Source organism: Amblyomma maculatum, chromosome 2, assembly GCF_055883805.1.
Source record: "Amblyomma maculatum isolate TAMU_Amacu chromosome 2, ASM5588380v1, whole genome shotgun sequence".
NCBI lineage: Eukaryota > Metazoa > Arthropoda > Arachnida > Ixodida > Ixodidae > Amblyomma > Amblyomma maculatum.
The window spans coordinates 65373598-65399167 of record NC_139345.1 but is presented as its reverse complement, the minus strand read 5'-3'; the positions used below and the strand labels follow the sequence as shown (position 1 = coordinate 65399167).

The 25570-nt window shown below is 44.7% G+C and overlaps 1 protein-coding gene across 1 annotated transcript in view; it reads right to left on the bottom strand.

Moving 5' to 3' along the window:
• LOC146198853 (synaptogenesis protein syg-2-like) overlaps positions 1-21698 on the bottom strand; it is a 307237-nt gene extending 285539 nt beyond the window's left edge. The window contains exon 1 of the mRNA XM_084591992.1: positions 21515-21698. Within this exon, the coding sequence (XP_084448118.1) occupies positions 21515-21698 (184 nt within the window). The remainder of the gene's footprint in view (positions 1-21514) is intronic.
• Between the last annotated feature and the right edge of the window lie 3872 nt (positions 21699-25570).

Sequence of the window (25570 nt, the reverse complement as noted above, 5' to 3'; positions counted from 1 at the left end):
CTCCGCGGTGTTCTCGGAATTTTTTCGTTATCAAGCGTTTGTAAGTCCCTCTTCAGTAGTCACTCTCGAATGCACGCGTGCACCTAGTTAATGCAATTGTTTCGCCTTTGCTTCTGCCCTTATCAGTGCTGTCGTGCTGGTATCGCGCTACTTTGGTTTCCGGCTGTCCGTGCGATACGGTTTGCATCAAATCCGATAGTTGGGACGATTTTATTTTTGACCTTTGATGAGCACGAATATCACGTGTTAACAGGGTTTTCGCTTCCTTTCAGCTCATCACTGCGATCGTTCTACGAGACAAGTGCTCATTGATTCAGCGGCAACGCTCAGAAATTGAGGCTGTACACAATGCCCACCACGCAAGTTTTCTATTATTTTAATGTTCACATAGGCACAGATGGGGACACTATTTAATGCCTTAAGAAGTAACATCCTCGTAGGTTTGTGCGCGAGATGAAGAAGGGGAGGGGTCGGGAGAGGAAGAGGCTGTAGTTATGCTTATAGGCTATGAAACACATCATAGAGAAGCAAAATATATAATAGAAGAATCGCATTTCGTTTTGAGTCGGGCAGGAAATCTTGATATATGCGCCTCGCACTTTCGCATTTCACCTGTTTAAAATACGGTTACCGCAGATTAATAGAGTAACCGATTCCCCTGGTTGAAACCAAAATGTCATTTCTGCTTAATCAGCACCGTAGATCAATACTAAATTCAAGTAATCGATTGCTATATGGGTAAAGGCCGAGTTTTTGTTCGTTGTCTGAATACGTCGCAGCAGCCGTAGCACTGACAAAATGTATTGCAAATACTTATGCTATGCGGTCAGATATTGATCGCTTAGCTTTTCTTGTTCAATATTATCGTTTCGATTCAAATCAGGAGGTGAAGTCAAGCCTTAACTCTCCAGGCAGGCTATCTAGACGAATTAAATGGCGAACAGCTGCGCGCGTAGCTTCTGGCAGTCGGTGCCACCTATAGTGAAAGCCCTTGTTCTGAAGAATTCTCATCATGCCGTGATATCATATCGCTCTTGCTCACTGAATTCGAGTTTTCACCTGGTACTGCCGCGGCGACGGTGCCTAAGTTTGTTTGATAGTTCTATTTGCTCTCGGTAGCTTAGCTGTTAGAGCATTAGCCGAAAATAGACGAAGAGGAACTTCCACGGTTGACACTTATCATCACTGGAGGAGTTGAGCCATGTGCGGGACGGCATTCCTGCCCGATTATCTACCTTCTAATGAAAGTATTGCTTACACTTCGGTAGCCCGTCCTCCGCAATGTATAACTTACTTAAGCGGCAGCATCACTTTACGTTACTCAGGCTGTGACTCAGCGCCGTAGTTTAGCTCGAAACGAATTTACTCGACCAGCCTGAGCCGTAATACAAGCAGGAAAGCTAGCAAGCGTGGCAGGGCAGTGGATGGAGAGCAAGAAGGTTTGGCTGGTCTTACTGACTGATATTACAGGCACTGAAAGGTTTCTGGCTGGAAATGGCCGCTCTGAGTCGCGAAGTTGCCACACTGAGCATGAAGCATGCACGACAGCCGTACCTCCAAGCGCAAGCTCTCTTATATTGCTAATCACAGTAGCAGCAAATATATGCCACGCTCACTTCCTTGTCTTATTTACTGCGCACTAATTTGTTTAAAAATATCATAAGATTATGTCATTGCAACCTGCACTATGATAGCCACTATCCCCGAGAAACTTTGCGGGCAGCTTTCCTGCATAACATTTAAGACTAGCTATAAGTAGATAAAGATTTTCTTTAGGCATATTTAGTACTTGCTAAAGCCTCACATTTTCTTCCCTCTTTTGTGTAGAACGTAAAAAATACAAATTCCGGTGATCAAGCATCTGTGTACAACTGTGGATGTCCGCGGAACCTATTACCCACTATCTCCTCTCCTGGTTGCAAGGAGATCCACCAGTTTCCGAGTGGACGCACATGCGAACTCAAATATTCATGTTTATTCATTCCATTTTACATATTCGTTGGTGTCATCTCCGACGGGCACTGGATGCATATGAGGTGACCGCAACTGTCCCTGCAGCAGATCTTCCCTTGCTTCCAGCACTGCAAATCTCCACACGTTTGATTGGTAATGTATAACGGACACACCATGCCTGGCTTGGGAGTGATTCTCGGGCAATTCGGTGCAGTGCCTTTTTCAATGGTAGCTAAGGGTGAAAGGAAAAAGTACCACACATAGTCCATGTTCAACGGTGAATATGAAAATTACACTACAGAGCCGAAATCTTACGTCCCGACCACTAGAAGCAAACTCATCGCTCTCTCTAGCGGATCAGGACCCGAGCAAAGAAAAGGTATTTATGAAGTAAAGAGGGTGGCTCAGTATCCCATTTAAGGAACAGAGGCAGTAGAATGATTTTTTTTTTTTTTTTTTTTGCGTATTGACTTTGACGATTGCACTTGGATTTCTGTCGCATTAAGGACCATGGTGGCTTCTGGTTAAGCTCGGCTAAATCACGCGACAGTTCATGAAATAAAATATCTAGGAACCCTTTTTGCGGGTGTAGCCGATATCGGTGCCCTGCTAGCGTTTAGATTGAATACCCGCAGTGATTGACTGTAAAGCCAGGCAGCTAACTTATTTTGAATCTTGTACTCAAGCATTAACGGTTTGGTTGTCTCACCTCGTTTTGACCTCTCTTCCATGACCATTCCAAGAGACTGTTCAGTCAAAAGGATGATTAGCGCCACGAACAGGAACAGAGACTTCATGGTAGCCCGACGTGTAAGCAGTGCGAAAGTAGCTTTTGTGGAGTGCAGGAAACAACTCACCTGTGTAGCGAACGTGTGGAAAGGTCTGGCGTGCGCAATGCCTTTTATACTGGCGCTGGTCGCGCTACTGCGTCAGCAGCGGAGAGACGGCTCATTGGTTACAAAAAAATTCAAGCATGAAAAATCGTCCTCACTCAGTTGCATGCGTCCGCAGTTTTCAAACCAGCGTTTGTCTAACTGGCGTTGAAAAAAGAAGAGAGAATAAAGCCATCATTATACATCGGCGCTTCCCCCGTTACAGACAGTGGTTGTAACAAAACGATTTGAACAAGCTAGAAGCCTATATTCATGAAAGGCTTGAAATAATCGAGACCCAAGCCGCCAATAATTGCAAATTGGTGAGTTTGAAGTGCGTCCACAGTGCATTTAAAGCGGCACTAAGTTCTTGTGTATATAAGGCTGGTTTAGAATATGAGGATTAGCCAGAACCCTTTGGTCTTTACGAGCCATTATTTATCCCTACCATTTGATCCATGCTTTTGATCATATTAGATAATTTAAAGGAATAAGTGCCGTCTGATGGTAGTTTTACGTACAATAATAAACGAGTAATCGAGATCAAAGTCACTAACCACGAGGGCAAGGTTAATGGGGTCCCGATAAACTTGTAAGACATCAAAATTAACAAAAAGTAACCATCATTAATTCTTGATGCTTTATCGGGCAACGCATAAACATATTAATTGGCCCTATCACTTCAGTGACGCTTTAGAATGAGCTGTTTTCACACTGGCCATGGAAATATAGTGACTTTGATCGACATTCTGGATTTAGTCTAGTCCTTCAAAGAAAATTTGGTCACAACATTACGAGAAATAAGACGAATATTACATTCATCCGCTATTGTTAATGTGGAAAGCGTACCCAACAGTTTCAAAGTCCTGTTAGTACAAGCACAGCTATTTAACTATACCCTACACCCTTTTTTAATAATAAATCATAACAAACGTTTTGGTTTTCTTTCATAAATTTGTAGTTTATTACAGTGACCTCCGCTTCCTCTCTGTAACTTATGACAGGCTTGGGTACATACGTATTACTCAGCTCTACTGTGAACATGTACACTGCATCATTCTTTTGTTTTAATGTTAGCTTAGTACATTGGTTTGTTATTGAATGCACCTCGAGCAGCAAAAAAAAAAGTTTCAATTTTTTTTTTTTTTTTTTTTTGCTGAACCTAGAAATTTTTGAATTTATGAAGCCCCTTCCGCACCAGATGGAAAAAGGGAAAAGGCATCAAATAATTATTTGTCCAAAACTGCGTCGCACTTAGTGTTATCTTGTGGGCTTCAAGTGAATAAGCACTTTTTTTTAATGCAGAAAGAAGCTACTGATTCCAGCCCAAATTTCTTCAGAGCTTCTGATGATTTGCTCATGCCATCTACATTACGCCCTTTCCTCGTTTTGGGAAAATTTAAACTTGATTCGATATCCAGAGCAAAATCGAAAATGTGTTGAAATTATTTCGCCATGTTTATTCGTGTTTCTTCATTTTAAATTTTTTTCAATGCCTCGAATGCTCCACTAGAGTGGCTTCACATAGCTGTGGATGTTTCCAATTATGGACTACTTTTTCAACGAAGCCTTAAGGGTAGAGATGATTACGATTATTAACAGTAGCAGTGATAGGTTACCCAAGTCCCTTGATGCTTGTGCAATTGAAATTTGGGTATACGAACGGCCTGAGGGTGAATATATGGCGATATTATTTATTTATTTATTTATTTATTTATTTATTTATTTATTTATTTATTTATTTATTTATTTATTTATTTATTTATTTATTTATTTATTTATTTATTTATTTATTTATTTATTTATTTTACAGATACTAATAAATCAATTCGTGTTTTTGCAGACGGGCATATGCAAGTACAATAGATTAAGTAAGAGATAATTAAGGTCGCAGGAGGGTAGAGGAGCTGGTAAAATAGGTGAAACTCGTGGTGAAAAGTTTGGTGGGAGGCTTTGAGTCGGTTTACAAGGTTGAAGAGGTTTAACGAGAGATTAGAAAGGGGGCTGATAGATGGAGAAAACAAAGTGGGGGCGATTGATTACCCCACGTATCCTATGTAGGACAAGATGTCCTGGAGACAAAGATGGAAAGTTTTCAAATTTAATGTTCGCGAAGCCCTTTATACAAAGCTTCATGAAAATGTAGAATCAAGGCATCGACCAGGTTGTCAGCATTGAGGGCGGAGCTTAAAGCTTTAATAAAAACAGCTAACTGTATCACGTGGAAATCTCTTACCAATGCGGTTTTGATTAAGGTAAGATACTGCAACAGCCAGAACGAATTTCATGCTGCCTTGTATATATGTATGTGTAACTTTATTAGGGAGCCGGCAAACGAGCGTCGTGACGCTGGCCAAGCGTCTACCCGGGGTTAAGCCCTACTCTGCACTACCCATTTGGCCCGTTTGTGGTGGGTTGTGAGGCTTGTGCTTTTCGAGCGCACCCCGGGCCTGCTGGACGGCCCATATAGTTGCATGTCCTTGTTTGTATTTTGCACAGCACTTTGAAGTTCCGGCGGGTATGTCCTGGATGCAGCTTCGGTCGGGAACCTGGCGCAATCCCACATAATGTGCCATTGGTCCGCCGGACCCACTTGACATACACTGCACATATCACTCGTGTAGATGTCTGCCTTAATAATAATAATAATAATTAATTTGTTCAAAGGAAGGGAAAGGCGCAGTATCTGTCACACTCGCTCTACAGGGGAGCCGTAGTGGAGGGCTACGGAGTAACCACCTGGGGATCTTTATCGTGCGCTGACATCGCACAGCACACGGACGCCACTTCGTTTCGCCTCCATCGAAACGCAGCCGCCGCGGCTTGTGCAAAAAGAAAGAAGACAAGCTGGCACTGACCGGCGTTGGCTGAGGCCATGCCCGGACCGGAGCGCTTCTCGAGGTTGGTCGGCCTGCCTGCAGTAAACACGTTGCAGCGTCGCGCGTGGTGATTGTTCACCGCTCTCTTTGTTCGCTTTTTGATCACGCAAAAAAAAATGTAAATTATAGTTAGTCCATCATCCCTTTGTTTTACCCATGGAGATTAGAAGCAAAATAAACTGGCAAATGGCGTTTAAAGCTCCTGCACACCTTTGTATGGCGTTCTAAAAACACAGTCTGACCTTTTCCCTCAAAAGTAGCCTTCTTGCGTTGTACAGGGTTAGGTTACATTATACTCAAGCTAGGTGTCAGAACATCGCCACTTGTTTTTTTAATTTTTCTGGCATTACATATTTACGTTATATTATTTTACTTGTGTTAAAGTTTTAAACTTTGTCCACATCAGCAAATATTCAACTCACCTGATGGCTACGTATTTTATGTACTTAAACTGAACGCATGACGACTTGATACTCGGTACAAATGCAAAACTTTGCAAAACTCTACACAAGAAGCTGCTGCGCGCTCTCGAAGTTGATGCTTTAACCTATATATATGGACGGCACCAGTATAGAATTGCTTTCCTAAGCTGGGTTCTAGGGGCCGAATTTCAGAACATTCCTTGGCTTGGGCTATTTCTTAACTTCCACGAGGAGCCCTCCATCCTTCCTCAACTGAATCAGGCGTTTAATGGAAGCGTCTAATTTTCGAACCATTCTTAGCGGCTTCTTGCTTAAGGAGGCACTCAGAGCGAATAGGAGCAGCTTGTATCCGTCTGGTGTCGAAAATATGCGCTTGATGTTTGGTTTAAATTGTGAAAGAAAGTAAGTACACATGTATGACGTTTTGTTTCTTTCGAGATACGCTCATCTGTGATCTCCTTTTTTATCTGACACGTTTTGCTTCAAAGCTGTACTTGACTTGACAGAGAGGCATCGTTAGCCTGGTGGAGGTGGTGGAAAGCATTTATTGCAAAAGGAGAGGTTGCTTGGAGAGCCACCCCTAGTGGGCCGCTCCCCTTACAATACTAGGTGGAGTCCCTTATTCCGGCACTCCATTGGTCTGGGCCGCCACACGAGCTCGCTGGACCAACGCTTGCTGTGCCGCTAGATCCAGGCAGCCAAGCAGGGCCGCCTCCCAGTCCTCTCGGGTAGGGGAGCATTCAACTGTTTGCAACGAAGGAGCTCTGCAGGAGCAGCAATGAAAGTCCGCACTGCGCGCTTTTCCACTAGCAGTGGGCGTCGCCCGAGCCGCCAAGCCGCCCTGCTGCGCTAGCGCAAAGCAAGTCGTTGTGCATGCGCTCCGGTTAAGGAGCGATGAAAGGCAACATGAAGGTACCGCAATGCATACCTAGGGGGAAAAGGCGTTCCGAGGAAGACCCCACTAAGCGCTCCTCAGTAAGGCGGGTTTAAAAATTGACTGAAGTAAGGCGAGCCACTCTTAAGGCATTCTCACTGAGGTAAAGAGAGTTTCAAAAGTTCGCGTTAGGGGTTTTGAACGCAATGGAAGCATCAGCAGTTACCCCTCTAACAGATTTGGTTCTTTCCTCGCATTTGGGATCTTCAAACTTTCGAACGTATAACGTACGGAGTGCAAGACAGCAGCAGTGCAGTCAGGCAACGTTTCACTTTCACCTGTGTCTCACAAATAGCAAAACGAATTATCAGCGTAGAAAAACACACTCGGGAGCAGGCACGAAGCACGTGCTATGTGTCATCTGTTTGTTTTGGAGCTGTAGCGTAGCTGGAAGGCCAAGCCAACAACCACCAGCTTGTACTGATATTTTTAGCTACCGGTCTCGAAAACAGAAGCAACTTTGTCATGAAATGTGTACGTGGATGAAAATTCGAGCAAAGTGCAGGGCCATTATTTGACTTTGTTTACTCGTGAAGCTCATGACTCAAACTGGACCACGCTCGCAAGTCAGAGTGCTCTGCTAGCGATCCTCTGGTTGGCTACCGGCTTTGTGATTGGCTATGGTGCGAGTGTGGCCGCCAATTTCGTCTTAGTAACACTTGCTCCTCATTAATCGCTTCACCATTTTGACAGTGAAGAGCTCACTTGGAGAATAAGACAGTCTTTATGAGCAGCACAGCTCTATATTAACCTTCTTGATGTCTACCCACAGCGGGCATGCATGCAAGCATGGACAGAAGTAACTAAGCGCATGGTGGCTTTAACACGCAAAAAAAAAAAAAAAATTAATTGAGGCACGGCCGCTCAATTAGTGGCCATGGTCGAGGCATTTGCAGACCGGTAGTGATAACCAGCGTGAATACGGGCCGTTGCAAGATATGAGGCCTGATATGGGCTGGGAAAAATGTAGCCACACTTAGAACAGAATTGAGCGCTCCCTTTAAAAGTGTCCTCGCTTGTACATGGCCGTGAAAGTTCTGGAGGAGTCCATTCTTTCTCTCAATATGAGCTCACAATGAAAACCGATGTTCAGACGATAACATCAGTTTATATACTACCACAAACGAATCGAAGCAACGCACAACAGGTTTTGAGGTTACATGAAGATTCAGGAGTAAATACTTGACTTTTGTATTGTTTTTAGTGTGCTGCTCACTGTGCTCCCGAATGCTCTTGTTGCTTGCCGAATAACGTTTATTCTACTCATTTTCAAGTAAACAAAAAACTCAATTACTTTGCTCGGCGTGCTTGTGTTTCTTCATGGAGACTTGTCCAAGACGAAAATAAGTCTCCTTGTCGAAGCGTTGGCTCGGCTTGAGAACTGAGGCTCCTCCTCAATCCTTGTTCAGATCTCTTTCATACTGTGTAGCCATTTCCTCGTTCTACCGTGGATCTTCTACGACACGTGTGTCATCTCGCTGATTTTTAGACATGTCTTCTAAGCCTGCGCCTTACGTGTGATGATCCTTGAGACAAAATACGAGCCCTAACAGAGACACAGAGTTTGCAGGAGCTTAAAAACAGCCCCTCAGTGGCTTCTACTTTCTCGAAGCAGAGCGGACAACTGAGCCCTGTGTAGAGGAGGGAATGTAGCTACGCATCCTTCGCGCTTTCCACGTTACATTATATTGGACGCTTTCATGTCATAGCGAAATTAGAAACACAGAGAACATATTGGCCAGAAGTGCATGGTTTCTAATACTACAAATAAGTCAGCTGGCAGGTGAAATGCTTCTTGCCGTGACGATCGAGTTCACAGCATGCTGAACCACGAGGCGGACAGCTACCGTGAGAGTGATTATGGGCGTCACAGTGAGACTGCTCGGCAGCAGCATGGCAGATAGAACCAGAAACTGAGCAGTCATTACCAGAGCAGATAACATCTGTATACTTCTGCCGGGTACTGAGCGCTATTACATTAGAAACACTCGTCCCATGATACCATCGGGCATAATATATAGAGAGAACTTGCTCTATCCGTCAGCTGACAGCGTTGCCTTCCAACCAGCGTCACAGTTAGTACACAGAATTAATATTACCTCGAGCCATTGTAATCTTTATCTGTTCCCACCAACAACTACTGACACGCGGCATTATCAATTTGCTCGAAGCGCGTGCCGCGGGACAATCTTGAGCTCTCTGCTTCTAGACGCTCAGTCTTGTTGTAGGGCGAGATGCCGCGAAATTTATCTCGAATGATTGTATTCACTATCGTCTGTTTCCACATTGTTGCCGATTGTTTTAGTCAGATTTAGTGGTTTTACCTTAGATGTTTCTTCGCCGACTTTAAGTTAAGCGATGGCGAGTGCAGCAGGCATTCATATACTGACGATAGATTAGTACGCTTGCTTCTATCGTCACCGCCAAGTTCCTGAATTCTTTTGCTGGCGCAAGTCACCCCAGTAAAAGGTTTATTTAAGCACAGTCCCAGTTTCTTCATTTGTTGCTTACGGCCTTGTCGCCACCAAGTGGCAATATGCTAAATGTAGAATTTTGCCGACGATCTAACGTTTCCAAAATCGCAGCGAATAATGCGATATTCGATATTGGTTTTGAATAAAGATCATCATGACTACCTTCTAAGCGTTTCGAAATTCTAGAATCCGTAGAAATAAAAGACGACAAAAATGGACAACAAAAACATGCACCAGACAAGCGTTTCACGTCGTCATTGGCGAGAAATAGATTGATTGATAAGTAAAATAATGCTTGTGTGAGGTAGAGGTCTGGTTTGGTTTGGTTTGTGGGGTTTAACGTCCCAAAGCGACTCAGGCTATGAGAGACACCGTAGTGGGGGACTCCGGAAATTTCGACCACCTGGGGTTCTTTAACGTGCACTGACATCGCACAGCACACGGGTGCCTTGCTTTTCGCCTCCATCGAAAAGCGGCCGCCGAGGCCGGGATTCGATCCCGCGTCCTTGGGAACAGTAGTCGAGCGCCGTACCCACTGCGCCACCCCGGCGGGGCTGCGTGAGGTAGAGGGGAAACAATGTGTTTATGTGCGAAGTTTCGTTTATGTGGAGCAATTAGTTAATTATTTATAGCCAAAAAGTCAATTAGATCTCAAAATAACCAAGGACGTCGATGTAGTGTGCAGATATCAAAACAACTACGGATGTCAAAGTTGTGCGAAATACGTCAAATGTGTTTGAAAAACGTTGTAATTTCCGATTAAAGAAAAAAAAAGAAAAATGAGCAAAAAACACACGAAAAGTAGAGAAAGAAAAAAGAAACATATAGAGTCACAGGAAAGGCTTTCACTCAAGGCCGCATTTAAGAAAGGTCTAAGCGATGAAAGGTCCGTTCATGTAGGTTCCGCGATGGCAGACACCGGAACCCGAAGCGTTTAGTTGCACGCGCGCCGCCTACATTTAATGCAAAGACCGCCAACACAGTGGCTACTGTGAATTAAGCCTTAAGTAACAGCAATTACAAAACAAATTTATTGTTGGTGAAAACAGTGATTATTGTTTATCATTAAATACTGATCCCCTTACCTTCGGGTACAATTCACCCTTATTTTGCCCACAATGTGCAATGTGTTGTTCCCTCGTACGCCGCGCAGTACGCAGTGTTTAACTGAACTTGTTCACGTAATATTGTTGTTTCTTTTTTAAGCGAAATTGTTTCTCATAGATATAGATGATGCTTTTCAATGTTCTGTGTTCTAAAATATCTGTAAAATGCTGCCACGCTCCACCATAGTGTAAAAATAATTAGATTGCAATATAAGAACTAATGCTTAATTTTGCTTACTTCTACGTAAACTTAACCCAAAATCTTTGTCGTGCTATCGCAAAAGGAGCGATGTACAGCAAACCTGTAATCACGGAACGTTAGACCTGGAATAAACAACATGTATCTGCTTAAAAATCAGCCGCAAGCATATTAGAGGTCAAGTCCTGAAAATGCATTTCTCTACAGAGGACGTCAATATCGACGTGGATCTTTTATCTGAGGTCCGCAGATGTCTTGGGCCGATTTCTACTTCATAAATGTCAGAACAATGGAAACTATGGTACGCGCTGTAGACAGGCACAATAAAGCTATTCTTGCAGAAGGGCACGTGTCTACACAGAGTGAATCGTATCTGGCGTGCAGGCTTTCAGGTCATCTCTTTGCACTCGAATCTTTGTAAGCAGCTGCTTCAACTTTAAGAGATTCAATACTTTACATCAACCCACTGCGGATAAGAAGTAATGAAGATGCTCTTCGTACTAATGATGGTCATCGCCTTGACAACTCACTGCTGCGGCTTTGAAAGAAGCTTCAGAAGGTTGCCGTACAAAGGTGAGCCTCTCGACGCACGCTTACTGAGCTTTAGTTTTCTTGCCTCTTAGCCCTAATTTATTTTGCATTGTGTCTTCGAAACTAAGGTTCAACAATTTCTGCTTTTAAGCGATGTTTTCGTGACAGCAAAACAAACAATTTTACCTTTATAAACCAACTACAATATATCCTCACGGGTCCGATGCAAGGTGCACGAGGCACAACATATATACGAGAACTCACTGAATCCACTCCAAAAGCACGTTCAGTAATTATAAAGATCGGGTTTGAGAGAATCACTATCCATTGCAGTTATTATCAGGCTGCACTTTAAAACTGAAGAACGCAAATAGAAATATTTTTTTTTCCGGCTGAGGAACGAATCAGAAAGTTTCTTTTTAAAAACACACAACCCCTGCGGTAAAATTCTGCTCTTGGGCACAAAATGTTTTATATCGCAACGTCGTTTTTTTTTTTTTCCGTAATGAACGATCAGATTAAAATTGTGAAAGACATTTCAGCTCCGCTTTTAACAGCATGACATGATAGCGTAGGCTGCGAGCCTACATATAAAACTCCGCTCTAATCCATCCGCATAAAGGTGCCGGGGTGGCCTTGAGGTAAAGTAAATGCAAGAGCACTGGCATGTGATTCGGATATCGCCCTCCTATATCAAAGGAGAGGCCCGAGTGAGAGCTTCTACAAAAAGTATTGTCAGGCAACCCCAAGTCCAGCTCCTAGTAATGCGCAGTGTACGAGCCGGTCGTCTGAGACTGCAGTTCAGTACCAGGAAGAGTGCAATTATAATGCCCTGGGTGTCCCCCAAGGCAGAAAGGGATAGGCAACCACTAAGGCTGCAGGACAGTGGGATCCGATCAGTGTCGTCATACCGATACCTAGAAGTTCAGCTCACCTCAAGTGTGGACTTCATCGTCGCGCAAAAAAAAAAAAAAAAAAAAAAAAAAAAAAAAAAAAAAAAAAAAACGGATCTGCGAGAAAGCACTGCGAGGTCAGCGGGTACTGAAGGTACGTGCGCTGTAGGCCTTCATTCGCGTGGAAGTGGTTCGGGGCCTATGGAAGGCAGTGATAGTTACTGGACCCACTTTCGCCAATGCGGTGGTACCCGAGAGTTTATTGAGAGGCGACAGCGTGAGGTGGGAAGACAGGCTCTTGGCACCCATCGATCGACACCCAATGAGGCGGTGCAGGGGGACATCGGGTGGTCCTCATTCGAGGCCCGGGAGGCGGAGGCGAACCTAAGGTTTGAAATCCGGCCCTGGGGCCTTGGTAAGGAGCGCTGGGTGTGTCGAGTACAGCACTACCTCCTGTACTTCGGAGTATCTTCAAGATGGAAGAAGAGAGCGCGTGGAATAGCAGCCAAATGTGAAGTCCCCTTATCGACTTTGTGCGGCCTGAAGGGCACAAGCCTGAGCTGTGGCGAACAGCATGAATGGGTTTCAGCAGCTGAGACGAAACTGTGGAAGGCGCCACCGAAAAGACGTTGGCCCTCCACATGTGTCGTCGCGCCGGGAAGGCGGATATCAAGCAGGAGCAGTCCTTTGACAACTCCGTCTGGAGCTCAAGCCCGCGCGGGGATGCTGAGAACAAAGTTTGGTGGGCAAAGTGTGGCGGACGGTATGCAGACAGAAGAGACGAATATGCGTGGTGTGTCAGTAAGAAAAAGAGACCACAGAACACTTGTCCTGTTTTCTTTAGTGCTCCAACCACAGCATCAAGCCCGAATGATTTCGAACAGTCACTTGGATTCCCGCCTCGACGACTGCTCGATGCCGATTCAGCTGCCGGAGATGTGAGGACAGGAGAGGCAACCGATATGGTTGGGGATCTCTTTGAAGGCATATAGACTACAGGGTCATCTACATATAGGCTAGGACACTCACGGAAGCTTTGTTTTCGTAAGGACCACCAATCTGGGAGGATAATATTTCCGTAATAATACTGAAAGCTTCTTCTTGCGCACGGGTGACGAGATCAATGGAGCGTCAGGCCCATTGTGTGTTTACTGCGAAGCAACAGTATGTAGCTTCCCGTGAAGCGAATTCACTTTAGCATATGTTTCGTGGATTTATGGCTTTCTGCGCCACCTCCGTACAGAAAAATAAGCGGAACAGCGAGCGTCAGCCACGCAAGACATGTGCTTATTCCGTGAATTTGGGCTGCTTTGTTTTGCTTGGTTCGCGCCACTGCCAAACCGCGTCTCCGGGGCTATTTTACCAGCGAAAAAAGGAAGGACTGTTTCAATGGGTACGGGTGTGACTTCCGAAAAGCGGCCGTGAGCAAACCCATGCCAGGCATCCAAGCGACCCGGGCAATCCTCATGACCCTTACCACCATGGCTACGTCATGTGACCTTCGAGCAAAATAACTATGTATCTAGACCTCGGGAGCATTTCCTCCATTAGTCAGGGCACTGCCAGCATGAACCAGCTCTTTCTCACTAAGAATCAGCAAGATGTAACCTTTTGTACGTGAAGCTCTTAGTTTTTAGTCGACTTAGCACTTTTTCCATTTGGAAACGACATCAAGTAGGAGGAGCTGTTGTCGCTACCAAGATCTATAACACTCTCAAGTACTCACATAGTTTAGTGTGCGAGACAGGACAAGACAAAGGTATAATTTGTAATTACCAAGTACGGTCATTTTTTTCTATATTTCTTTTATCAGCAGCGCAACCCTCGCTTCTAGGGTCTATGCGCACACGACTTATGGCTGCCGTAACCTTAATGAATCTTATCGTGTGTGTAACATCTGTAAATTCAAGTTTTAATTTACTGACAACAGAAAACAAGGAAGGGATGGGCGGTGAAGGTGGTCGCATGTTAGTTTGAGAACTTGAACATTACTTGCAACTCATGTCCATACCACGAAGCCACGTCTCTGGATTGCATGCCCGATTCTTCGCTGGTCTTCACTTTATTCCACATATTAAGTAAGGGACTGATTTGAGTTCTAAAGGAGCGGTAGATGGGCCACAAAATGCCATATTATATGGTCTCATGTTGCAGATTCTCCACAGAAGTAACAGGTTGGACTAACTCCTGTTTAAAAGAATCTAGAAATTATATGTGTAGATTGGGGAAGGTATCGATTTGAAGTTTCTTCCACACCACCTGTTGCTCTCTAGATAGGGAGCGGCGCGGTACTGGATATGGTATACTTCCAAGTCCGTAGTGTGGGGCGTAATTTGGTATGAGGTGAGAGGGACTCCGAAAGGCTCCAGGTTCAAGGCGACGTCCACAGCCCGGCCGGCTTTTACTGGAGCGTATGTGTGGGCTGCCTCGTTTCCTGGGTTCCCCGTATGTGCTGGCATTACGTCGATTTCAATTAGTTGTTCACATAACCAATATTGAGTAGTATGTTCCTTGCCATGCTAGAGATTCTCCCTCTTATATATAGCTATATATAGCGTCGTTGCAGACGCTCACGGTAATAGTGGCTCGAGTGTGGACTATGGCCATAGCGATGATGGCTACTTCCGCAAGCTAAGGAGGTGCAGTAAAGCCATGTTCACTGACGCGACTAGCCTGGGCGGTATTCTTATCTGTGATCGCATGACTTTGCAATTGGTAAAGCTATGTGAGTCATCGCCGTTCTTACGGCGTCCACATAAGACGCCTCGAAATTTGCTTAAGGTCCTATGTAGGCTCTTGGTTCTCGCTACTCGCCAGGCTTGTTGTGTTTATGTATTCATGTTTGTAGGCAGCGACTTAACCCTGCCCGTTTTCTCACGCTGTCAGGTCCTGGAGAGTCCATCATCGGCTCCCCTCGCTGCCCAATCTGTGCAGAATTTCTCTTACTAAGGAGGTGGCGGATAACCTGTGAATTTGCATTGTCCGTTAGTCTTTCGTAAATTCTTTGTGTTGTGAACTCTAAGCGCGAGTAGCTCCTCGTTGGCAGCGCGATTAGGGACAACTAGAGCTGTTTTGAAGGCCGATGTCATAACGTTACATTCCCGATCTCGGTGTTGAATAGATTCTGGTACGGGAGACAGTGAGAGAGAGTGTGTGTTGGAGAGGCACTTTAATGAATGCAAAATATGTCGAGATACGAGACTGAGAGAGTCCCTGTTTTGTACGAAGGCATTAATGAGTTAGAATAGATAGTGTTCTTTCATTTCTTTCTTTCGACAGGGGATACCCCTCATCATTCTTGCTGTCTAGCGGAATGGTCTTTTATTGCTTCGACGTATTACTCGGCGTATTAGTTATTCTTAGTCCAAGAATAGCTCAGAATAACCCCGCTAAACACGCAACTATCTCGATGTGGTTCAGCTGTTATTGTTGACTGCTTGTCATTATATGCCATTTTTGTCTCACTCATGCAGGAACATCCTGGAGGTGTCCCCCTATTGTTTACAAGCCGCACAAGCTCTGTACGCTGAATGTGGAGACGCGGCACTGCGTCCGACTGCGATGCCGAAGGAAGGGGAAGATTTGCTGCTGGGACCAGTGCCGACACCTACGCTGCGTTTGGCCTCCTTATTAGAAAAATATTTTTCACGCCCTTCTAGCCGTAATGCAGTAAAAGATATCAGTCCTCTTCTTAACACACCTTACTATTTTTGTATTGAAATCAATACATGTGCGTAAAAACGTAAATTTACGCAATGATTATGATATATATCGATTTTATTATCTCCAACATCAGAAATATTACCGTACAACACGAAACCGCGGCCCGAAACACTGCCTGTGTCGGTTTCAATCGCATTACCCATATATTTTTGTTTATTTAAAACTGGGATAAACCAGTGCCTCGAACTTAAGGGTATTTTTGGCCTAAATTGAAAAATGCTTGCATTTACTGTGCAATATCATAGAAGCACCACATTTCAAGGCATGTTATTTTAAGCTGTGTACCCTGCGATGTAACAATAATCTGTGCTTGAAAAAAAAAAGATTATTAGGCCTATAAAGATTGCTCTCACAGTAAAATTTCCAACAATAAAAAATAAAAATAAACAATAAAGCGCTTAGGGCACTCGGCTGTTCGCGGCGAAAAGCAAGGCGTCCGTGTGCTGTGCGATGTCAGTGCACGTTAAAGAACTTCTTTATGTTTTTCAATGTGTTTGTCATTATTATAGTAAAAAAGGAAGGGAGGATATGGGAGAAATAAAAAGGAGTGTTTAGTGGTCTAGTTTAATAATTCAAAAGTTCCCTACAAAGCGATTATTCAGTGTCGCTTGCGATAGTCGCATTCAAGGTCCCACAACAGGACTACTTTCATTAGAAAGGGTTGTCTCACAGAAGCCGTAGCTGGGAAAGTCCACAGCAAGTGTTTTACATCACAGAGTTCACATCACACAGAGCGGCCTGAAGGAGGATGATAAACGATGCACCTGAAGCAACATTTTGCGTGCTGTGTTTGCATCACGCTGATAGATCAATTCTGTGAATGTATTAGGTTGAGGTATGGGTGTGAGAAGAGGGAGATAAGTTTCAAGGGTGTTTCCCTGCCTGCGGGTAAGGCGACGAAATTGTGCTTGATACACTATCCACACCGAACAGAGCTCAAACTGATGGGAGGTATTACAACGCACTCCGCCAGAACGCATAGGTACGCGGCGAATCAGACCATGAGCCAATTTACGGGTCGCGCTTGGCCCGTGATCACCGTCCCAGATGTACGAAGAAGATCAAGAATCCCGACACTCACTAACTGAGCAATTTCAGAATTATGTATCATAAAATAAAAGCAGCTGCTAAAGATGCGAATGATAGGTGATTTATTGCATAATAGGATCGGACCCAAATGTAGGAGTCCTGTTGGTGAGGCATCCAGCGCATGCTGGAGCGCGACTGTTGCGCAAACGCATCTGGATGAAAGGACCACAAGGTTACGCGTTGGAATACGTAAGAAAGCGTATAGAAGGAATGTTCTCTAGATCTCGGACAAGAGGAATAAAGGTTATTTTGAGTCGCGTGGGGTTAGGATGGATTACAAGGGCACACCACAATTGGAGGCAAAGTGACCAAAAGGCTTCCTATGCACTCGTACATTGAAGCTAGCTAAAAAGGGGTGAATTCCGAGGAGAAACCTATGCTGGAGACCAAGATCCTGCAGGGCGCAAAGAATTGCGGAGTGAAAGATGACGTCATATATGCATTTGTGATGTCCGTAGCGATCACAGTATAAACAAAATGACTCGGGGGGGGGGGGGGGGGGGGGGGGGGAGGTTGAGTACATCAGTAACCAAAAAAGCGAGGCGGTTTACCGTTCCAATTTGAGAACAGAACCCGATTTGAGATTGTGGATAACAGCCATTCGATTCCAACCACCATGACAAGGGAGCTACGAGGATGTGTTCATTAAACTTGCAGATATAGTAGGCTTAAAATTAGGGCGTTGGGCAAAAAATGGAACTGGCGGCTGGCCTGATTTAGGTATTGGAACAACGATAGAGTAACTTCCACCCGGAATAACTCCAGAATGCCACACCTTAATGAATGTATCAGACAAAGACTGTAAAGAAGACCCTTCCAGGTTGCGAAACAAGGAATTGAGTATGTCGTCGTGTCCGGGAGTATAGTGTTTGATTTGAGATGACCTGTGGGAGTCAGCCATCCTGCCACGGTAAAGTCTGCACTAACCCCATCAGGGGGCTGGCTCAGATTATGATAGCATGGCAGGGAGGGTAGGAATGGTCATGATGTGGGAAAAATTGACGAGCTGCCTGTTGTGCAAATGAAGCTTCATCCACATTCAGAGCCAAGCGAATGCTTTCTATGTAATCAGTTACTTGAGAAGGACGTTTCATGGCGTGAAATACCCGCCAGTGATGTCGATTCCCCTGTCTAGAGTAGAGGCGGGCACACCATGCAATTCAGCTTTGCCTGCTAAGTCGCTTTATAAAGCGCCGCGCACGTGCAGTAGCCCTATGAAGATCGGGAATAGCTGATGACTCCGGGGGTTCCAATTTCCGGAGCCCTCCCCTACAGCGTCTTTCACACACTGAGTCGCTTCGGGACGTTAAACCATAAAAAAAAGAAGTTCGTCATTTGTTACATAGCTGCAGGCGTAAGCGTAAAGTTAGCTTTTGTGCCAACTTTATCGATGATACGTGAGAATATCGAAAAGAGCGCTAAATTTTTTCTTTTTTTTTTTTCAGCGAAATGATTGCTGCATCGTTTACGCTCGTTCCGTGGGCACCAACGACGGTCCCAAGAAGAAACGATGATTCGCAAAAAAATACACCATGAAGGTCGCTTGAGTTGATGTCGCGCAGTTTCCTGGCTGCACAATAAAATTATAATTATTTTTATTTTCTTACCCTGTACTATTTGTTATGATTATATCAATAATATCAGGGATCGCCGTACATTTTGATTGTGTTTACTGCGTATTTGAAGTAAATGTGTACTGGAGAACAACAGAATGGAAACACAGGAAGGGCCGGTATAAGGTCACGCGGGGGACACTACATATGTCCTTCTGTGCAGGCTATGCTCATTGCTTGATGGTAAAGGTTAATCAAAAACCATGTCAACAAGGATCACTTAAAGGACTCTATAGTGTAGTCTAGTCTACGGCTCAGCTTCTTGTCACACCCTTAAAAGAATAATGTGTATACATACAACCTCCGGACTCGGAAAAGAAATATAAAGGTCACAACGCATTCATCGCAGCTGCAGTTAAACGTCAAATGAATATTTACAAAGCAACATAAAAATCTCTAAGATAAATGTTACGCAGAGCATTTTATATAGTGGTGGGCGTTCTATGTCGGAAAACTCCTTAGTTTCTCTATTCATGACTAGGTATGTGAGACCCTGACTACAGATAAGTATTTCGACCAGATGCGTTTTGTGCGCTAGCAGAATTCGACACAACTTATTCGAATGTTGAAAATTAGTGGCGCGACCACGAGCTGTCAAAACGCAAAAATCACGACTTCATTCACGAGTACACGTTTATTTTATATGCATGCCAGAGTGCGCCCACTGGCCAGGTGCACAGGGGCAACTTGTGTTCAGGTGCAACGCATATAGCCGCAACTGTCCGGGCAGCACACCTTTCCCTCCTTCTGGCAGTCGAGGTTCTCACATGTAGTCTCCGAGGCTCCATCGACGCAGTCCGTTTCAGATGCCGTGCCCACGTAGGGACACTTCCCCGAGTGATGGGCAGTCGTTTCTGTCAAATACAGAGGCAGCATGCGCAGAAAAAAAAAAAAAAGACGAATGGCACAAGCGAGCATAGAAAGCATTTCCGCGCCAAGACAAAATGTAGGCACGGAAGCGCAGAGCATAACTCAAGAATGCATAGAAAGCAGCAATACGATGGGAACACGCTTAACTTGCAACATTTTATCGTGTCTATCACATCGGCGTAGGACGTAACCTAGCCGGGGGGTCTTCTTTTAGGATTGCCTGTACTATTTTACAGCACACCTGCTTGCATTTATAAACATAAGCTTCCGTACTGTGTCGAAACCACACGCGAATTGCATCAGGTAGCTGCAACGCCTAGAAATATAGGCAAAGGATGTTATAATCGAAACACACTCCTCTAACAGTTCCGAATGTTATCTCGCGTTCCCTGCGGTTCCGGCTCATAGCTGGTTTTAGGCACACTGTGAAACAACTGGAAAAGGACGGACAGTGAAGGCTGCCTGTATGGGCTGCACGAGGCGAACGGCATCAGCGATGCATGCATAAAATGCCCCGCTACTTAACCAGTAGCAGAACGGGCACTGCATTCGCCATCTATATTACGCCACACAGCTCATTCCATTGTCTTCGGTCATTGAATACGCTTCTAAACTTTCAGACTGTAAGAAATTTGCATTCACTATAATATTTGCGCGGAAGAATCACGGGTAAAAATGTATAGCCCGTGTAGGGACTCAAAACTCCTAGGATACGCCCGAACCAAGCATTCTCATTCGATCGTAACTCAAACGGCAAGTAGTGCCAAAAAAACTAGGCTTTTCTGGCAAACCTCTGGTACTGCACCACCCAGTCACTCAATATACCATCGCTTCCAATCCTATCTGCCTCGCAGGAACGGATGTAACACATTAACAGATTTTTTCTTTGTTTTTAATGTTTAGTCGCAACGTGCTGAGGCGAAAGCTACCACGTATCTGAAAGTGGAATCCTCAACCGTACGTATTGCTGCAAAACAATTGTTGGGTCATGCCCAGATTTGCCGAACATCCAGCAACTAGCGCCATCTGTTGGCCGCCACTAGGAAACACCGCATGAGTCAACGAGGACATTTCAACTTCTGGTTTTCAGGAAACTGGGGAGCCCTTAGAGATTCTGCGGAAACAGTGTGATCGATATGGCCTGCTCTTCCTTGTAACCGACCAATCGGAACTATGGAATTTTTTTCGCTCGCATCGGCTGCTTCCAATGGTCATTAAAAATAAATGGAATGCTCCGAATATTGCAAGTTCCCACGATGGTTTTTGTGTGCTCAGCGCTACTCAGCACGTGGTTACAGCACTAAAATATTTTTTTTTCTTCTGGATTCCTGGGCTTTGGCAGTAAAGTAGTGCGAAATGTAAAGTGTGAATGTGTAAAAGAATTTGCAAAGTATGTAGAAGCGTCAATCCTATAAAGCTTCATCGTACGATAAACGATCCCTATAGCACTATGCCAAAAGAAAAAAAAAAACTTCTTAATGCTTCACTATTAAGTAATCGGTCGATTTTGTTTCACGAAAGTTTGTAGCAATGCAAACATTATTTTTTCTCAAATCTTGACTGACGACGCTTCGTATGCAGCAGGGAAGTGACACCCTCAAAAGGTTTCCGTCTGAATTATTAAAACGAGGGTTATTTTGCACTTTCTCCTCTCTGTTTTTTGTCAAAAGCGCGTACCATTCTTTTCACTGTCTTAGGAGCCGTATCAGATCCGAGGCAGGCATGCACAAAATAATGAACATCCCATTCTGCAAAAATATCTTTTAACAGTTAATTTTGTGGCTCTTGTCCTTTTACGGGCTCGTTGTCCATTATGTATGTCTTCACTAGAGCTGCCGCTGGACCTTTATTCCACTAAGAGAGAAGATTGTTTTAGCATATCCACTATATTACATGCCACGCTTACTCACCACTAATGCTCCATGACTGAGACTGCTCAGAAGGTATTTCACTTACGGCTAACGCACTCCAACTGTCCGCAGCTGTTCTCGACACAAACGGAGCCCATCATTTCGCATTCTTCTGGAATGCACGCCGTCGGTGCACACTCTTCGTCCAGCCTGCCATTCTCAGGAGCGGCCCAGCAAGAGCAGACAGCCAGCAGGGCCCCCGACGCAGTCAGCAGCATACCGAGACTCATAGTGCCCCAGAATAGCAAGTCGTGTTTCTGTGAAGAGCTGGACGCGTACTGAGAACATTCGATCTATACCGACAGGCTTGATAGCGAAAGGCAGTCGAAAGTTGAGTATGCTCCCTCGTGCGTGTTTTTGGCAGGCAGGGAAAAATTGACCGGAAGCGACACGGAGAGCTTCAGCTTCCGCGAGAGCTCACGATCTCTTAGCCTGTTGCCGGCGGAGCTTCGCACTTTACGTCTATAAAGACTGCCCTGTTTTGTATAAATGTAGAAGGGAAAGTGAGCGTAAGCCCGCTTGAACTGGAATCACGTAGGGTAGGTTTTGCGGGTGGTAATTACAGTCGCGAGAAAGCGGCATGAGATTGGCCAAAACATAGGCATATTAAAATTTACAAGTTACAGGGGTGCAATAAAGCGACAGCAACTATTTCTCTCTAATGAGCTGGCGATGAACAAGAGTAAATACAATTGTATGAGAGCATCATACTGCAAAGAGTGAGCCCATAACTATTATTTAAGGTGTTTTTGTCAGCGAAACTGGTTTGAAGCAAGGGATAACAACGACGACTACGTTCTTGTTCCCTGATAAATATACGCCACATCGTATACTGCCTTTCAATTTTCTGCCGCGATTTTTCTGTCGGATGTCGTAGTATTTTGTCCCCTATTTACGCACACAATTTGTTACAGTAGATGTGGCTGTCGTGAAATAATTATAGTGAGCGTATCGGTGGTGATGCATTCTTGTAATAAGCGTATCAGTGTAAGCTTACTATTTCTTACTTTGCACGTTCATACATTTACCTCATTTTCCTCGTTCACTCGATTAATCAAACCTGTCCTACGTAATCAAGCCTCAATCAAACAGACAAGCAGATGGTGTGGCTGATTCGCAAAATAAATGAAACGTGGCTTTTTGTTTCTTTTGCTGAGGGAGGGGGGGGGGGGGGGGGGGCTGATGGGGGAGGGCGGGGAGGCAACATCAAAGAGGTTATACTGATATCCCCTCCTTGGGCAACATATTTTTAACACCTTCTTTGACAATGGCCTTCCTATCCGAAGCTTATGTTTAAGAACACGCACATTACTTTCCGAATCATTTTAACTCAGCCTGGGAATATTCTCTGTGCTGGGCCTCCAGTAAAAACTCCCTCCGCGAACCGGGCACGCGGCAATCCGAGAACTATCACGCTTCAGCACGCGAAAGGAAGTCACGAAACTCTTTCACGTGTTCCTTGAAACATGCTTCCTGTATCCAATGGTGCGAACCGTGCTGGTTTTATTGGCATCGAGGGAATGTCGTTAATGTCTTGCTTGACGTGTTGTGAATGCCACGTCGGGCTGCTTTGGGCGGCGTGGTGGTGGCCATCAAAAGCGTGCCTGCTGTAATCGCTGCAGGCGCAACCTATTAATCATGCCAAAAACCATTCCCAACCTAATAACGCGGCGAAGCAAAGAATAGCGCGAGATTGCTTCGACTCGTAGGTGCGAAATGTTCTGGGAAAAACATCTTGGCATAATAAGCACTTCGTCGGGATCTAATTTACTCCAGAGGCTGTCATTCTCCACACTGGACGTATAGTTATATAACGCATGAAATATGATGAGACCAAAATACTTGCTGTTTTTTTACTAATTTCAATCACGTAATGGTTGGTTTGTAATTGCGGATCAGCGCAAGCGATGTACCTCGTTGTGAATACGGTTTAATAAAAATATGCTCTGTACAAAAGAAGCTGATAATCACAGGTGACTCACCTTTTTAGTAGCGGTGCTGTGCTAGTCAATTTGTGACAAGAGGTAAAATGTCAAAAATAAAGAAACCATGCAGTGCACATAATTTTTAGACTAACTTTCTTTGATGACAGCCGAAATCCTTGCAGAGAAGGCTAACTGAAAACACATAGCTTACAAAAGCGCAGAAACACGGACAGCAAAGAGCACAGGGATACAACAGGCGCTCCCTATGTATTCTTACCAACTTTCCCAGATTTCTGCATTGAAGACGCACTAGTGATAGGTTCGTGTCGTCAAGGGTGCCGAGGTCCGGCCATAAGACATTATTTCCTACAGCACTCTTCCCAGTCAATAGAGAGTGAGGGCGCTTTAATCTGTTTCCCTTCACATTTTTTTCTCGCATTTCCAACAGACAGCCTGCATACAACATTGTCCGCAAACGACTCATTTGCTTTATACCATTGGCGCCATAACACTAATTTATTGATGTTCGTAACATTCTTTTTTCCTTCGATAACACTAAATCATTCCCCTGTTAACTAAACCTTTGAGACCACTTAAAACAACTTAAGATGAAATGCGAGAGCATTTCAGCTCTCTGCTGCATTATCCTTTCATTGTAGTACGTCGGTTTTATCGTTTCATCCGCCAGCACATCCCCTTACACCCTTGGGTAGAACCCCAATTTTCATTTCAGTGGCCCGGATGTGTGGAGCGCTTTGACTGATCCTTCGGGGTCATGTGACCTCAAAGCTGGTACGACCAGACAGGGAGTTTCAGCTATGGCGGAGGCGTGGTTTAAGCGGAGCAGGAACTCGAAGGCTATCTCTTTAGAATTACACTGTTGTTATCATTATCACTCGTAGACTGTGCTATCACCCTAAGGAGAAGAGAAAGAAGTAGAAAACAAGAAAAAGCAGCTCGAGCCCTGAGCCGCACGTGTGGTCTGTAGAAGAAGAACCACAGGGCACAGTGCTCCATCCTCGGCGCTTCGCTTCGCAAGTATACCGGACATGGCGAGTAAGAACGACCATCGCCCGCGGTCTGTAGGATGCCAGCCGCTGTGGGTCACAGGCTATTAGACCGTGGTAGACCTTCGTGGTTGACGTGGCGTGGTAGACCTTCGTCTACCACGCACAAGGTCGCGAGATCGCTAGGGAGCACGGCACCTATTATACCCTTTCAGTGTAGACTCAATGCCAGGACACTTACGCAATGAGATTTCAGAGCATGTGAAATAACCCTCGCATAGCGGGTTATGGGGAGCGAGAAGGCGAAGTAATTCTCTCTCACGGCAAACCCCTGCACAACTCTGTGTCGAAAAGAAATGAAAGGCGACGGTGGAGGGGGAGGGGGTGAAAAGAGGAAGGTAATGTTGCCGCAATTCAAGCTTCTGGTAATCCTCGGCCTACTCGGCTTGCCTCATAGCCCGGGGTATTTAGTGGGCACGCGTAGAAAGCAGTTTTGTCTGAACTGTTTGTCATCTTCGTTACACAAAAGAATCCTGTCATTTATCGCCTCGAATTCGATAAGAAAATGAAATGAAGCGAACAGGCGCGTTAATTCTCAAAAGTCATATGTCTGCCAACTTTTATGCTATTAAGTGTTCTTTTTTTAATGGTCGAGATTTTGTCGGCGCAAATTGCCTTGTTGAGCTAGAGATGCAGAATAACTGAGTAAATTAATTATTTCATATAGGAGCAATCATTCCAAACAACTAAATTTTTCTTTGTGAACAGGCATCTCTTGGGAACCACGATAACGAACACTTTTGTGGCTGTTAACTTGCTGTCAGTGAAGTGAGACGCAAATAAAGCGCGAAGGAATAATTGCCTGCGTGTAACCTGACTTTTCCACCCTAATAAACATGGTTCTTACTCGAAATGACTTGTACTACCCTTGTTAGGAAGGAGGAGGGAGGGGTTCTTTCGGGATAAGTGGCAGTGACTTGCAGAACAGAAATCGATTTGTTTCATCCCAAACAGTCGACGACGAAGACAGCGAAGCGCTCGAAGATCCATACTGTAAGTACAAGTGCAATTAACCGCTTTAATTCAGATTCTGTTATTTGTGATTCCCTTCACCCAAGGCTCTGAACAGTAGGGACTGAGACAACAAGCACCAAGAGCACAGCTCCTCTC